The 17,716-nt window shown below is 41.2% G+C and overlaps 1 protein-coding gene across 1 annotated transcript; it reads right to left on the reverse strand.

The window, feature by feature from the left end:
* Positions 1–251: 251 nt before the first annotated feature.
* On the reverse strand, positions 252–17,464 carry LOC111588207 (platelet-derived growth factor subunit A-like). The gene is made up of 6 exons (XM_023298436.3): positions 15,483–17,464; positions 15,039–15,135; positions 9,541–9,648; positions 9,183–9,376; positions 1,944–2,070; positions 252–853 (listed from the first exon to the last, which is right to left on the reverse strand). Exons 1-6 carry the CDS (start codon positions 15,543–15,545, stop codon positions 843–845), a joined length of 600 nt encoding a protein of 199 aa, XP_023154204.1. The 5' UTR covers positions 15,546–17,464; the 3' UTR covers positions 252–842.
* Between the last annotated feature and the right edge of the window lie 252 nt (positions 17,465–17,716).

A 17,716-nucleotide genomic window follows, 5' to 3' on the forward strand; every position in this document is an offset into this window, starting at 1 on the left:
CTGTTCGTTCCTTTACAGAAGATTTAAGTGTGTGTGTGCGGCTCTCAGTTACAAATTCACAGGGGTTTTAGCTTCAGTATTATGATCCTCTCCAGATAATCTCTCTCACACACACACAATCCTTTTTGGGTCCTCTTTCTGTTTTAAATGAATCCTTAAACCCTTCATCACTCTGCAGGCATTATGTTATAACTCTGTTTGTTAAAAGCTGATTTCTGATCACAACATCCGCTTCTTTTTTCATATAAATATTTTATTAGTATCAGTAACATGTCAGGAGGATCATCTTCCCCCTATTTATGCGGATAACATACCAGAAATAGAAACAGACAGCGATAGAAAATGAGAGGTTATAAAAATAAGAGGATATACAGTACACGCATGTGTGTGAGTGCTTTGCTGAGGAAGAGTAAATCTTGGAGTACAAAAACCTAATCCCAGTTACTGTTTCTGGAAAGGATTCCACACAGTTTATAATCCGAGTCGCTGGGCGGTTTATACTCTGGAGAAGGAGCACGGCACAGAAAATTAGTCCTTGGATATCCTCGACGCCACCTCAGCTCTGCCAGAATTCTGAATTTTCACCATCTAATTGCTTTTCTTCTCTGTCGAGGAATCACCAGTCTGTCTGGAAATCATTTCTGTGTCTGGAAGTTTTATGTTTTCCTCCTTAGCAAATGTTTCAAAGTACAATTGAGGTCCACAATCAAACCTCCCAAAGATCACGTGGCAAAATATGATCCATCAAACCTGTCACTTGATGGCAGGTGGTGAAGAAAGTCAAAAGCAGAAGATGTTATCGGTTTCTTCTTTCTCTCCTCCACTCCTTCATCTGTCCCTCTTCACCTGATGCCTGTTGGAGAGAATCAAATATGAGGACACAGAAACTCATCTTTCTTCAGGACAGTTCCTTTTCATGCCCAACCTACTTCTAACTGTCCTCAGTATGCCTTCTTTACTTATCTTTGTGAAAAGGTGAACGTTTCGTCAACCACTGTCAGCCAACGTGAATTCTGTTACAAAAAATATGTTTCTCAAGGTTTCAAATAAACCACAAACAGAAATATTTTTTTCATTTTTTTGGTGGTGTGGCCAGTTATGGCTGATGAAAGTCAAAAACTACTCATCCTTTTGCTGTCATGAGCTAAAGTGTCACAGAAATGTCACTTGGTCTGACATGTAGGATTTCCTTTATGCAAAAGTGACTTACTTCTAAATTTGACAGCTTATCATCGCATTTACATAACAAGGCATGTCCAAAAAGGGACTAAATATACATTTTTACATTCAGCTGATGTCAGTGTAACTTGCATGAAGTTAGCAGGTCGGCGGTTTGCAGGAAGTCTTACGGCTGCTGCTGGCAGTGAAATGTGACTTTCTGACTACAGAGAGAGTTTATCTTCAAGAGCTTTGGTATAAATATCCCTATAATATAGTTAGACATTATTCACTGTGTAGTTTACACAAGAAATGACTGTTATAGATTATTGTAATTCATTTCAACCCAGCGTTGTTTTACCGTGCTTAGAAACTATTTTCTTCTTTCTCAACCCCCGTTTCTGCAGAACAATTGTAATTTAGGAGAGACATTTGAATAATACTCTTTGTTTAGGGGGAGTGTGTGTGTGTGTGTGTGTGTGTGTGTGTGTGTGTGTGTGTGTGTGTGTGTGTGTGTGTGTGTGTATGTGTGTTTGAAGAAGGGAGGGTGTTGCCCTGAGGGAAGACTAATTCAGGCACAGAGGAAAAACACAATAAATACCTCAGATCCCTTATCAGCTCCGTCGGTGTCAGTCGACACATTCAGACGGGGAGAAGCCTTCGCATGTGAACTGAGCCGATGCATAAATAGACACACACACACACACACACACACACACACACACACACACACACACACACACACACACACACACACACACACACACACACTGCTGTCTGCTCACCATTGTCTGTGTCTGAGTTTGGGCTGATGTGGCGTTTGTTGGTGCACATGCACTCCAGGTGATCCTCCAGCTTTACCTGCACCTCCTTCAGCTTGGGCCGCCGTCGCACGTACTCCACCTTGGCCACCTGGGGTGAGAGAGAGAATCACACAAGGTAAGCTTTGAAAAAACCAAAAACACAAGAGCAACATTGTGAGGAGTGGATTAACCAGTGTGTTTATCAGCTCTGACATAAGCTGGAATTATAAGCATGTCGGCTTAACTACCTCCGCTAGCATTAACATCACTTCAAAGGCGGAGGGGCAAGTCATTTTGAAATACGAGTTTAATTGTCCACATCAAAAGGCCAGAGAGAGATTTGAAATCAGTTTTTTTCTTTCACTTTTACCGCAAATTAAACATTAAACAACAGCTTTATACCAGTGAGTCAGTAGAGATATTTTTGAGCAATCCCTAATCAAAAAATTGTGACTAACAACTGCAACTCCACCTAATCTGATGCAACAGAAATGAAGCAGAACATTGTTTCACCCTTTTGAGTCACAGAGGTACCACTGACTACGCCGCACTCAGCACCCTTCTAAAAACGGTGGCCGTCTGAGTATAAAATACACCTGGTTCTGGGGTAGGGGAACGAAAGAAAATAAAACAAACAATTTCTGTCCATAACCAGCAAATCCACTGCATAGAATTGTCCCGCTGTGTGGAACCAGTCCTGGATGCCACATCAGAGTCTAGTCTAACACTAATGTCAGCAGCTCCACCCTGCTCTTTACTGGAATTAAGGACATTCACACTCCAGAAACACCAGCCAACAACACCACAGTTAGGAGTAGTTCAGCCAACACATCAGTTAGTTCTCCTCCTAGCAGCTTTTTCTTTTGTAACATTAAAGAAAGTAGAAACATAGAATTTGAAAATATGACCCATGCACTGCATATAAAAGGCATTGAGCATCAATCTCTTCCTTTTCAGTGTCCTCTTAATACAGAAAGTACACATTTCTTGCCTACGACATGCAGTTTTAGCTTGAGTCTTTAGCATCTGAGCAGCCATCTAAGATGTCTTTTACAGGTTCTTTTTTTAAAACCTGCCCACATTTGAAAGTCAACCAGAGAAAGGATTTGCAAACAACACCAAATGGGGCTGCTAATTAGCTAACTGGTGTAACTTTACTTACTTTAGTTTTATTATACTGATTTGTGCTGTTTATCAAGTTGTGGATTTACATTTTTGGACTTTGCACAATTAAGTGTATTACATATGTATATTTAAATGTGCAACACATGAGTAGCTTGTATAGTAGACTATACATACTGTACGAGAACAGCAAGTCTGACAGGTGTAGCAATAGTAAATAGACTGCATTAGTTTTAGCTAGGTGTAAATCACAAACTGGCAGCTGAGTGCATATTCCGTATCTGCATGCTTTTTAGTTTATTTTATATACTTAATTTCTGCAAAATCATTTCAGATACATTTGCCACAATCAATTTTGTGTCTTTACATTTTATGTTTGTACACAATATGAGTTTGTTGATCTAAACAGAGCAACACTCAGGTAGAATAAAACAGTAAATATGCAGTACAGGTGCAACACACATAATGCTTTACTTTAACTTATTGCTCACAAACCACGTCTCTCCTGTAGTGTAAACACACAGATGTGTCTGCTCTTGCTTGGATAAATGAATAGAGCATTAACACTGACAGGAGGTTTGATTTTACTGACATTAAGTGAAGCATATTTCGTTGCGTGCCAGCATACGTCACTCTCGCTGCCAGCGCTGGATGTCTGAGCCTCGCTGCTGAAACAACAGTAGCTCTTTCTCTCTCCTAGACACATCCTCACAGACAAACCCAACATACTGTAAACGTACAAAATCAGTGACACAAACATGCAGATGCTGTACATGCTTGACGCTCGCATCCCTGACAGGGAGCCAAATCGGAGGAGCTCCAGGTCCGATTGCACAAGCATCTTCACTTCAAGTCTGGACAGACTCAGATTTAAAAAACAACACAGAACAAAAAAAAAAAAAAAAAAAAAAAAAAACCCCACAAAAGGAGTTCAACTAAGGTGATGTGAAGTCATGCAAAAGATCTGACCTTCATGGCACACTGCTTGCCCAAAATGGATTTTTTTCTGTTAAAATCACCTCCTGAACATATATGAAGCTGAGATGAAAAACTGGTCAGGACTACTGACAGCATACAGCTGCCTAATGTAATGCCTGCTGCTATTGTAAACCAGCGACTGTATGTAAGATGGACAAACCCTCTGTGACGTCACCAACAGGTTTTCTGAACAGCAGTTTTGAAGTTTAGCGTGGTGGCTCTGGTTGTCATCATCCTGACAGCGCCTGACGCCTCCTTATTCTCAATTAGTTCATAAATGAGCAAAGACATGGAGCCTGAGTGGAGGTGAGGTCAGCTATACAAACATCTAAAGAGCCATGGACTCTCCTATGATGGTGCTGAAGTCTCCAAGCAGCTCCACCCTTAATCATGCCTAACTTTAAGCCTTAAAACAATTTAAACAGTTGAGCTGTATAAAAACTCATGCCCTGTACAGTTGGAATGAACAGAAAACGGCTTTTTGTACCAGACTCTAAGCAAGCTTATTCCTGCGATGGGGTCTCGGGGGATTGATTTGCTTTTGGAGCGTCTATCTGTGATTTTAAGGGGATGTGTGTGAAAAAAAAATTGGAGTTCAAGGCTTGGAGGACCAGATATAATTAAACCAGTAAATTAAAGGCCCTCCCTGGTCATTAGTTTAACTCCTGAAAACTCATCTGTTTATAGAAATTACATATTTTGAATCTTTTTCCATGAAAATAATTTCTTTCTGGTCTAAAATTGCTTAGATTTAACTCTACACCGTTGATTTCCCCAGAATGTGCAGGTCTATAAAGTCCCCACCACTCTCTCTGCCGTTCCTCTACAGTTTTTTAGTCATACACGTTTGAATCAGAAGCTAAATCTGAGGAAGAATTATCTTACTGTTGAAGCCTAAATCTGTGTTTTTGAGAAGGTCATTGTGACGCAGAAATTTCAAGACTGAAATGTTCACCCCTGGCATTGACTGCTTTTTTGTGCTTGATATCTCATCTGTCATATATAAATTCCCTTTGAACACATTAAGAAGGTTAAAAAAAACTTGATTTTCATCACAGAGGTTCTTTCATAGCTTTTTCTTCCTATTTAATTCTGTCTTCATCGGTACGTAACGGTCTACAGCTGACAGATTAAAACTCCACCAATCCACCTATCTCCCACTTCGGCTTAGACCCTGAGACACGTGAATCCAAGGCAGCAGCTTGCTCCGAGGTGAAGGGCAATCCATCATTCTCCTGCAAAGCACAACATCCTTCAACTTGGACTTGCAAACTCTCATCCCACCTGCTTCACACAGCAGATATGGCAGCAGTGAGGTTAAGATGCTATCTTCCTCTTTCTCTGCTTCCTCTCATATGGACACACCACCTGAACCTCAGTCCTGCCATTTTCCCTCCGGCTCTATATTTGATGCAGTTGCAGTCGTGACCGTTTACCCTCTGAATGCTGAATCTCAGCACATGTGAGTGACTTTATTTTTGATTTCCTCTGTAAGCAGACAGAGGACGGGTCCTTTCATCTGAGATTGGATTTCAGCAGGCCAAAGCACAGAGAATCAAACTCCCCCTCTCTTCCTCTTTTTCAACTTTTTCCCTCTTGACCTCTGGAAACACTAATACTTCATCTCATTCCTCTCTCTTTCATTCCTCTTATTTCCCACCCACCCACTTTCAACGCCTGTCTTTTTAATCTTGTTTTTTTACTCTGATTGAATAATGTGAACATACATCAACCTGTACAGCGCATTGTTCATATTTCACAACTGTATTTACACATTGAATATCAACAACAATGATGTTGTTCTCATAGTTTAAATGTGCATTTTAGATCCATTTCCTGAGTGCAGAACACACACACACACACACACACACACACACACACACACACACACACACACACACACACACACACACACACACACACACACACACACACACGCCTTGGGTCGGCTCCCAGTTGGCAGCTTGTGACTGTGAACCAGTTGGGGTTTACTGAGTCTTATTTCCAGCTCTGGAAGAGATCAAAAGGAAGCTATTATGTTCTTGAACTAACTCGCTGCCAAACTCTCAATCAGCAACACACACTCACAAACACACACAATGGCTAAGCCTGGGAGAGTAACTGTTTTTGGCAGGTGTAGAGTGTATACCTCCAGTAAGCGGCAGTGTGTTTACATGCTCGGTGCCATCATTAGTTTTATTTGTGTGTCTGGGGTCGGTGCCACTAAAAGACAAACAACAGAAGCCTTCTGTGAAATATTTGTAGAGTAATTAGCAGTCTTTATGATTGAATGTGCATGCATTTTGTTGCCTGTTGTAATGTCTTCCTGGTTTATTTTATTGCTTTTATACTATGAGTGTAATGCAAAGCTACTGTTTGTTTTATTTCACATATAATATCTATATTCAGATTTATACTGAGGCAGACTAAAGTTTATTCTGTATGTTGTTAAACTCATCCGTATTATCGGTTTGTCTTAAGTGTCTGTGATAAAATATGAGACAGCCATAAACAAAACATATAGTTTATTATGTAAACAGCTTAGTCCTGCTGAGAATAAAGTTGGAAAGTTATCAACAAAAATCCACAAGTTCTCTAGTGACTTTGCATTCACTTTTCAGATTGTTCCTAACTTCAGCTCCTCAGTTTCCCATCTACTGTCAATTCTTTAAAGTGCCAGGTTTCAAGGCCAAATCATGAAATTATGAACACTAGTCAGAATTTATCCTAAACTTCACAACAATTTTTGAAAAAGCTGATAAAAAGTCATTGAGTTTAAACCTCTACATTTCACCAAATGTGCTTTTGGCTACTAGGAATTCTGGTCCAGAGCAGTTATCTGGATTTCTTCTGAATGATGAAGAAAATATCTGAATCTGAAATCTGATGTGAAACTGGATTTATGGTTCCTCGTTGGTGTGAGTTTATGTAGCTCAGCAGCAGGTTTTCATTGAGAAACATGGAAAAAATCACACTTCACGAGGCACAGAGTTGTTAATTTTTAACGGAATGGTCAGCAGTGCTGGAGTTCAGGCGACATGACACAGAAGAAAGTAAATCCTGGAGGGAAAGCGTCCGAAATGAGCCTGAGAATCAAAGCTAATGCTAAAATATCCATCCCTTGCGAAATAATTACATGGAAACTGGTGCCATTTAATTAGTCTCTTGCTTTGACATAACCGCTGTGGTTACCAAGTAGGTAGTCTGGGGAAATTTCTCAAGTTATATGTTACATTTAATTTAATTATCAGGGTATTTTGCCTTTACATTTTAGGCCACAAGCGACTGGTATTCCCTTAGCAAGATTAGCCAGCATTATTGAGTTTACACCGGCTCTGCGCTCCTTAGGACAGGTGATATTGCTAAAGACGGTTTGTTTTCAAAGCAGCTTCAAATCAGGAGGCATCAGTGTTTATAAGTTAGCTTTCACTAATCCTCTTCTCTACAGAAAGTGAAGGATTAGCGAATTACAGCAACAACAAGGCTACTAGCTCAATCTTCACACTTTGAGGTGTGATCCTGATAAGTGCATGAGGGCTCATTCTGTCTGATTCTGACTTTTCAATTGACTTTCTCATACTTCATAGTGTAACTGGTGATGTACAAACGTGGTTGTCCAAGCATGGGCAGTGGAGGGAAGAAATCCACTAGAAGGACGACAGCAGAGGGATGAAACCCAACAGAAGCACAAACAATGACTGCAATGGACGATCGCTGCATGAAGACGAGATCAGTCTACTGCAAAGTTCCTTGTGCACCAGCGGCAAAACAAAAGGATCAACAACTGCACAAACACAAACAGAAGTAGGACACATTTCCCATTTTTACACATATTTTTCATCTACAACTGCATCTGCAAAGCTATGTAGTATCAACACAGTACCTACCCAATAGCAAGTGTTGTCCTGAAGGAGTGCCTTTCACTGTGTCAGCCAAACATCTAAAGGTCCTCACACCTCTCTAAAGTCAGTCTATACATTTACCCTAATAATCAGATTAGCAGCTCAATCACAATTTATAATGCCTCGTGCAACCACCTCCATCAGAACAGACTTCTCTGTATGTTTGTATCATGCTACACTCCTGATTGGTAAACTCGATAAGAACAAGTGTCTCTAACCAGTTTTTGCTCTGGATTTTTCATCTACTCATCTTTAGCAGTTAAAGGGCACCAAGTTTACCACGTGTTGCTGAGCTGTTTTATTGTAAAGAACAGTAGAAATGCTGAAACTTCCTAGGACACGATGTGGTTGTATCTTGGGAATTTTCTTCTGCTGAATGAATGAAAGTTTCTCAATAAAACTGAAAAAAATGTAAAAAGTTTTCTTCTTCAGTTATATTTCTGGAAGGTTCTTAGCTTCCCAGTGGACAGAAACTCGTGGCATGTGTCAAACAAAGCAATATACAGAATAATATATAATATAATATGTGTTCTAGACGTTCAAATATCATTTCATATCTTAAGGTGTATTAGTATTAATTTACAGATCTATTTAACTCAGTTCTGTTCTTGCACTACACAAATCTTTCCTGACAGGTTTCTGTTCAAGGGAATGATTATCAACGGAAACTCATTCCAGGTTTTGGTTACATATCTGGCCATGGTTGGGTCCAGTTACATTTACAGCAGCCGTGTCAGTCCGAGCTGCTGGCCTACAAAGATGTGATGCAACAATCTACCCCCAACACCCCATTGCCCTCCCAGCTGCCCCACTGCCTCCTCACAGCAGAGGCAGGAAATACAGTCCAGCCTCCTCTCATAATTCAAGAGTCCTCCTTCTCCCGACCTCATATATTCACGAAGCATTTCCGTGCCGTGTTGGCCACAAAAAATACAGTTGACAGAAAGAAGGCGCACCCTCCACCTTTTTGCTGATATATTATTCACATTATTTTTTACAAACACCTGCTGAAGGGGAACATTTTCTCTACTTAGATTAAATCTGTGCCTAAAAATGTGGAAACTGAAGCCTCTCGTGCACATAAACTGAGAACGGACACGGAGACTTGTCCTTTGAATGAGGGGAACATCTTCAGCACAGGATAAACTGTCTGGACAACACAACCACAAGTCACATTTTCACACATAGCATGCAGTGAAGTCGGGGTTTTGCCTCCTACCTTGACGGTGCGATGGTGTTTGCGAGCCGCCTGGCACCTCATGTTGCTGGTGTTGCAGCAGCCGGTGCAACGTTTCACCTCGACGCAGGGAGGCCAGATGATGAAGTTGGCCGAAGTGGGATCCACCTGGCTCCGGGGGATTTCATAAATCGTTGTCCGCACTTTGCACACAGCTGGCAAGGCCTCTTCCACCACTGCAGGTGAACAGAGAGGTCAAGGGTTTGTCATCAGATCGGCAGTGACGAGAAGTTTTTGCACCAGATACAGGAAGCAAAATAAAAAGAAAGCTATTTTGTGCATGAAACCAGTGTGTGTGTGTGTCTCAGGGACAAGCTGACTGAGTGTGTTTGTGTCTCACCGGTGCTCCTCCGGTGTCTGGTGTGTGTGTGAGCTCTCTTCAGGTCAGGGAAGCTGTGAGAGAAGTCCTTGTGGTAGATGTGTTTGGTCTCCTCGATCACCTCGTTCTCTGGACAAAGACAAAATAAGACGTCACACACGCCCACTGTTAACAATACAGACCCTGGACCCGTGTATTCAGAGACCTGTTTTATTATAGATAAGACACATGTACAAAGTTCATTTTCTGGGAAGCATCCGTGTTTTTTAGAGTTTGTTTGGGCTTTTCTTCCAAACAAAATGAAAACTGTGTCTCATAAAAGGTTCTGTTTATCCTCAAGGTGCCATGAAAATGTACAATATATTTTCATTAATGTCTGCCTCCTAGGTTTTGATCAAACTTTTAGTTAAAGAAAAACATAAAAGCGTTTAGTAGACGTCATCCTCTGGGGACCATGAATCTTGTTCTCAGGATAACCTCTTAACTGACACACAAAAAAGTCAAAATGTGAAGATGTTTACTCGCTACAGCAGGCTGTTTCTTTCACACATCTTTCTCAAGTTAGCCTCCTGATCAGAGTAGGAGTTTAACCTAGTTACTGTAACTAAGTTAGGATGTTTATATGTGTCAACAGGTTACTGAGTTCTCCTCACGTCGATGCGCCCTGAGAGAAATAGTGTGTCAGTGCAAATATCAGACACAATTTAAATTGAATTCACATAAAGACACGGATACAAACACTACTTCAGGAGATACTCAGAGGTCACTCGATGGTCAACAGCTGACAAAATGTTAGAACTTAAAATGCAAAACACTCAGTGTCTGAATGACATCAGATTACCAGCTGACCTGAACGTCGTCTGAGAGCTGGAATAAGCAATTATTTTGAGCTGCTGTCTGACTTTGATACATGTTTTTGCTTATATTTCTGGGAGGTTGTTGTCAACTTTTAAAATTTTTTGAATAATTTGACTGCAATTTTGTAATTTTTATTTCAAAAAAGTATCAACACAGCAATGTAAAAATACTCCATTACAAGTCAAAGTCCTGCATTAAAAATCCTACTTAAGCAAATGTACACAAGTATTTGAAGTAAGACGTAGTTACATTTTTGCAGGAAAAGTACCAGATTGATCCCCCCGACTGATATATTATGATACGTGAGCTCATTAGACGATTAATACTGAGACATCAGAGTGTCGGCAGCATGTTACTGTTGTAGCTGATGCAGGTGGGCCTTGGTTAAACTGCTATTAATACAGTTTTATAGACAGTGACTGCAGATAAATCTGGGACTCATCACATGATTATTGAGAGAAAAAGAAGACAAAACAAAGTCCTGATGCACAAATCTATTGTTGGTTGTCTTTTAATTTAATTTTTGATCTGACATTGGATCCAATAAACATTTCTTCAATGAAACCATGTGAGAAATTTAGAGGGAAACATCACTTTTTGGTGGAGCTTCTACCAACTCACAGACATCCAAAATGTAATGTTTAAATGTGCTGCATATTGCTATATTATCTATTGCAAAAAATGTTGCTCTAGAGGAGTAGAAAGCACAACATGTGCTTTGGAAATTTAATGAATTGGCAGCATAAAATGGAAATACTCAAGTAAACTACTTCAAGATTGTACTTAAGTACAGTATTTGGTAAAAAGTACTTGAAAGACCTGAAACCGTTTCAGGACGTGAAGCTGCTACAGTGAGACTCACTTAGAGAAAGTGAACTTCATGTGACGACAAGATGACAGAAAAATGCTGAAACTTTTCCTCCTTCCCAAAAATAGAATTCTAAATGTAAAAACCGTATTCTTGAGATTTTTTGACAGTTTTTATATATTGCCACGACCTCTGTTCTCACCCCAACACATCAAGGCAGATGACGGCCACCAATGATCGTGGTTCTACGAGAGTTTTTTCTTCCCACTGTCACCAAAGTTTTTGCTCTAGATTTGTTGGGTTTCTTTCTACAATGTATTGCTGTAAGGTTTTTACTATGTGAAGTGCTTTGAGATGACTGATTTTGTGGACTGGAGCTATATAAATAAAATCCTGGTGAGTTATGCCTAAAGAAAATAGACTGGTAAGACCAGCAGGCTTCAAAATATCTTCAAACTATTTGAGGAATTGCAATTAAAACGGGAAAATAGTAGTTTACAAAAACAATGTTGCCACACAGCCTGTTCAGCAGCCGTTCTGCAGATTTTGATGGATTCTCTACTTCCCTTCAGTTAACATTTGCCATCTCAGCTTTTAAGCAAACATGAATGATAAATCCATAAAATGCTCAGAGAAATGGAAATTTGAACACCTGTGTTTTGATCACAACTGGGAAACTGTACTACTGAATGATCCATGTGCCCCAAAAGTGCTTTTGTCAATTCGCTTTGACCTGGTTTAGTGGCAGTGAGCACGGGAGGCTTTTACCCTTTATTCTGTTTGGTTTGGATGCTTTTAGTTTGTCTCATTTAGTTAAAATGAACCTGTTTTAGATTAATTTTCGTGTGTTTGTTATTCCCTGAGGCACGCTGTGACAATACTCCATCTGAGTCTCATCAAACCTGATGTTTATCTTTAGTTGGTAACCAGTGATTTACAGCATAAAGATGCATATCAGCCCAGGAGGGGTAACTGTACCCTCCAGGGTGGAGTTTGAAACGGAGCTCCGTCTTTGGGTGGTGTGTGTGTCTGTGTGTGTGTGCTTCAGGAGATTCTGTGTTCCCAGTATTCGCAGATTCATCAAACCACTCAGCGCTTCCAAACCACAGGATATCCACAGACATGTTCAAAGCCAATAAATTCTGAGCAAAGATTGTGTGTGTGGTGTGGACTTCAGTTTGTGTCTGCGTGTGCAACTGGGTGGAAAAGGGAGCCGGATTCCAGGAAATCAGCATAAATGATGTCTGGGCAGGACTATTTTAATTTGATGCTGAATACCAAGCCTCACACTTCTTTTTGTGTGTGTCTGTGTGCACCCGTCACTCTTGCTGCTGTGTATGTGTGTGTGTGTGTGTGTGTGTGTGTGTGTGTGTGTGTGTGTGTGTGTGTGTGTGTGTGTGTGTGTGTGTGTGTGCGTGCGTGCGCAAGCAGTCACGCACACACACGCCTGCCTATATACACAATGTGCTTCTGAAACACAACAAAGTCCACCTCCAACATTTCCCTCTCTCTCTCTCCCGCCCTGACATGCAGGAATTTGAGCATGAATTATACATAGCAACACAGCAGCCTTCCAGCGAGCCCTCCTCTCACACCAATAATGGGCAGCATGACAACAGTATAATGAAGTGAGCCACTTGACCCCCACCGAGCCGGGGAGCCGTCACACTCGACATTTGCATCTCAATGATGCCAGGATTAATGGTGGCACCGCTCTGCACGGCAGACATTAAAAAATGAATCAACTATGTTTCACAGGCAGCAAGAAGCTCCGAGCTGCGAAAAGTTTGTGTGGCTGGAATTTAGAGTCTGACTCGAGGCTTAGATGCAATAAAGCATGTTTTACGCCACAGTTATTTCCTCCTGTCTCACCTCACTGATTCAATCTGCTCTGATTTATTACTTGGATAATGAGAGCTGGCATTAGTGTTTGTTGAAGGTGAATACTGGAGTCTTTAAGACTTGTGGACATTTCGTTGTTTGTTTTTTTAATTTGCCACCACACAAAAAGTCCCCTTTTAGTGATTACAGTTACAGCTTCCACTTCTAGCTAACAAAGTTTCCACTAAAATGATACCACAATTGAGTTTCTAAAAGAATACAAAAATGTAGATTGTAGATTCTGTCTTTGGAGTGTCAGCTGCTCAACAAGAAGCAGAATACATCTGTAATGTATTGTACACACTGATGTCGGAACTGTGTTACTCAATCAAAATTACAGTTGTTTTATACACTTTAAGGGATCTGAAGGCTGTAATTAGTTGACTCAGGCTGAAGAAAATAAGCAAATTCCTGCAATTATTCAGACTCTCTGAAGACACCAGCATTAAGTTTGGCAACCAAGGGACAATCAGCAGCAACTGAAGGTGTAGTATTGCTCGTCCATGACGGGGGACTTATGAGGGAAAAAGAAAGAAATCATTGGAGCAGAGGTCAAGATAATCTGACTTTTAGTCACTAGTATGAGTGAACCTCTAAAAAAGTGCGGTTCCCATGATGCCACTGTTACACACATCTTTAAAACTTCACATTTTTTGCAGTTTCTAATTCTGGTATCACACATTTTCGATAGCTACATTAAGGATAAGATACCCAATACTGACATCAGTGTGACATAATCATATGTTTTACAATGCTCAAACTGTTCTGGCAGGTTGAATAGTACTAATGATATTATGTAGACTTAAATTCAGAAAGCCAAATTTGTGGAAGAAGTATTTACTTTAAAGTTCTGCCTGTCATTCCTAGTTTGTGACCAGTAGACGCTGATAAGCACAAATTTAAAGTTTCAAGGAGGGTGTAAAGGGCAAGATGGGCCACTGGTCTCCTAGCAACATCCAGTGAAGCATTCCAGTAATGAGATGAGAAGAAACAGCATCCTCTTACTGTGCAGTGAACCAGATTCAGCTAATACCTCAATGCAGAGTCTTTCAAGGGACAGACGGGGAGGGAAGCAGCACATGTAAACCTCCAGTGGACAGATGTTTGTCAGGCTGTAACTCTCAGTCCAGTTAAGACTTGCTGTGGATATTTTAAGGCTACAGGTTTTAGGGTCATTGTTCCTATCAATGAAATGATACAATAAGAATGATGCAACCACTGCTCCCCGTTTTAGAAGTTCACATGTATTATATTCTCGTAAAAAACAAACCAACACCCCTCTCAGTAACTCATAATTGCAGGAATTAGAAATCAGTGGTTTAGCCTTGTTTTTCAAATTTCATAAATATTTCAGACCCTCGCCTGCCTGGAAACTGTCATTCATGCCTTCTTTGGCAGTCCCTAGACAATTTCATTCTATGCTCTCGGAATGGCATCAGCAAAAAAGCCTCTTTCCTACTTCTACCTCCTTCAAAACACATCCAGAACTCTTTAAATTGATCCCAAAATTCAACTGCTGACTTTTAAAGGCCACACAGCTCTTGCTCCATGCTATATTTCTGACCTTTTGTTGTCTTATGTTCCCTCCTGCTCTCTGAGATCTTCAGATGCCTCTCTCCTCATTGTTCCAAGGTCTGGACACAGAGGTGGTAGAGCCTTCACAGTGACTGCTTCTACACTTCACATTGACTTGTCTGAGGAGCTCATGACTTCACACTCAGCTTCACCTTTAACCCCACTGAAAATAACACTTTGAATTGCTTTAATTTGTTCCGTTGTTACTGTAATGTACGCTGTCATGAAATAAAGGTCTAATATAACCGAATACTTTTCCTTAGTTCCATGATCCTAAGAGTCAGCTGTGAAGGTATTATGCATTGTGGTCTTTATACCACAAACATCACACGAACAGACTTTCTCACCGAATAACTTTGTTGCAGTATGAGAGATGTATTATAATGAAGCGATTTACCTACGGAGTCTATCTCTAGCAGCCGCTGGAGGTCGCTGATGCTGCGGATCTCGCTGCGGGACAGCCGCTCCAGCAGCTCCCGGGGGAGAGGAGACTCCTGTGACAAGAAAGTCAGTCGTTCTTATTGAAGGGTGGAAATACAACTTCTAGAGGACGCAGAATCGTGATCATGCAGATCATGCAAGCATCACTTATGTGCAGGCAGTTTAAGCTCACTCAGAGGAGACTTTCTCAAACAGGACGAATGGATAACTTTGCCTAAATTCAATTTTCGTGCGTAATTACGCATGTAGAATGGACTGAATGTGTTGCATGCACCACAGTAGCCTTGAGTTTTATTTCTCTGAGTTGTATTGTAATACTTTGCTTCACACTATATACATCGGACTGTGCGCATCAGTAAAGACGCGCACCACAACAGCAGCGTATTTCCATGAAGCTCACCTCAGCAGCGGCGCGTAAAAGGCAGAGGTAGCCGGCGAGGAAGTGGTAGACCGTGACTTTCATCTCCTCTCAGATCCACTGCATTGGCACCAGGATGGAGTCCGCTGAAGGAGCCGGGCTGTCGCTCCCTGAACTCGGAAGCCCAGAACCATCCCTCGGGAGGACAGACCACCTCCACGACTTCAGTGAAAGAGCGTTTAAAACTTAGAACAACCTTTAAATCCCTGAATGAAATTAAAAGTAGAGCACCAAACTCGTTCTTCTCCCGCACTCAGTGTGTATTAGAGGGGTTGAATTTCCAAAAAAACTCATGCAAGTCACGCTTGAAAAAATAAAAAGTAAAAATCTCAGAGTTGCACAGCCATTTGTCCACTAGTGAGAAGCAGAAAGCTCATCAAACAATGAAACCTAACTAAGGTCAAGTTGATGTCCAGCTGCTCTTCGTTTTGGTATCAAAAGTGCAGGTGCCAATGGAAGTACGGAAAGTTTCTCTGCATTTACACATCCAGTAACATCCATCATTTTGTCCTCAATGTGATTCGTTCAAAATCACACATTAGTGCGGCCTGTAGCGTCTTGGCACTTTGTGTGGACAAATTATTACCATTTCTTATTGCCTAAACTTCAAATACAGTCTCCCAAATCAACTAATTCTGTCCGGAATACGAGGAGGAAAAGTGTAATACCGAACGAAAAAAAGCAAAATATTCCCGCTCTGCAGCCCAGAGGAGTTGGATGTCAGCTCCCAGCGGTCCTGTGATCTCCGGGGTGAATGAAGTCGGGATGCTTTCAGTCACAGGATATAGCTGTGCGCGTTCCCGTGGCGCTAAACTCAGAGCGCGCTTTGTATAACAGACTACAGATCACTACAGCAGCGCTAACTCAGGCATTAAACTACAACCAAGAATGGTCTGTATCACTATGGTTGAGTTTTACCACAGCTGTATGAGAACTTCACGCAACTATACTTGAATATTTTTGCTTAAAATAAGTGGAAAAACTGTTAAAAGCTGTTAAAACCAACTGATAAGCACACAGGAGTTTATTGCTTTAACGTTTTGTGCTCTTTACATCTTTATATATGCATCTGATTTTAGGTTTCTGACTACCAAACTAATTAAGACTGATTGTGAAGACAAACTGCACTGATCAGCTACATCACCTGTGTGTAGGTTAACTCATAACCTTTCAAAAGGAACATCTGCGAATACGCTTCTTTTACAGTCAGTGGCTTCTTTTCTGCTAAAGTTATCCTCCTCACCTAACTGTGTGTGTGAGAGTTAGAGCAGGAGTGTGACAGATCAGTGACCATGCCAAGTGTTTAATTGCTGTGTAATAAAGCTCATTAATGAGTGTCCAGACTGGAGACAAAACTGACTGAGGGAAAGACAGACAGACTCTTTCTTCCACTGCTTGTCCTTGGCGTGACCTTCAAATATGTGGTGTTTTGGCGGCTTTGAACACACCATCAAGGAACAATATGGTGTCAGTACCCAACACTATAAAACAAGCTATGTAGATATTTAACCTGACATTAATCTACTGTGTTGCTTGTTCCAATGATTGTTGTCTCAGAAACAAAGGTAGAAGAACATAGAGGAGGATGTCCCATTTCTTTTGGAAAGTGATGGCAGTCACCTGTCCCTCCAAACAGAGCATTTAGGAGAGCTAGACGACCACGACCACTCGATCCCTAAAAGAAGCAGGACTCCCAGCCATATCACGCTACGTCAAAACCTTTTGAGGAAAAGTTGTGAGGGTGGATTTTTGTAACAGAAGATCCGGAACTTTAAGGTTCTTGAGGTACTCTTGAGGTGGCCTAGTTGGCACTGCATGTGACTCTGCTGTAACTTTAAGTTTTAAGTTTCCAGAACAGTGCAAGTTCAAGCATCCATCCATTATCTACACCTGATTGCGCTCAGCAAACTCTGCAGGACAGGAAGATTACACTTTGAATAGTTTGCAGGTCCATCCATCCATCCATCCATCCATCCATCCATCCATCCATCCATCCATCCATCCATCCATCCATCCATCCATCGTCTTCCTCTTGTCCAGGGCTGGGTCATGGAGGCAGCAGATGAAGCAGATCATTTCAGATGTTCCTCCTCCCAGCAACACTTTCCAGCTCTTCCTGGGGGATCCTGAGGTGTTCCCAGGCCAGATGAGATATATAATCCCTCCAGCAAGTTCTGGGTCCCAGGGTCTCCTCCCAGGTGGACGTGTTCAGAAAA

The sequence above is a fragment of the Amphiprion ocellaris genome, chromosome 4 (genome assembly GCF_022539595.1).
Source record: "Amphiprion ocellaris isolate individual 3 ecotype Okinawa chromosome 4, ASM2253959v1, whole genome shotgun sequence".
In the NCBI taxonomy this organism is placed as follows: Eukaryota; Metazoa; Chordata; class Actinopteri; family Pomacentridae; genus Amphiprion; species Amphiprion ocellaris.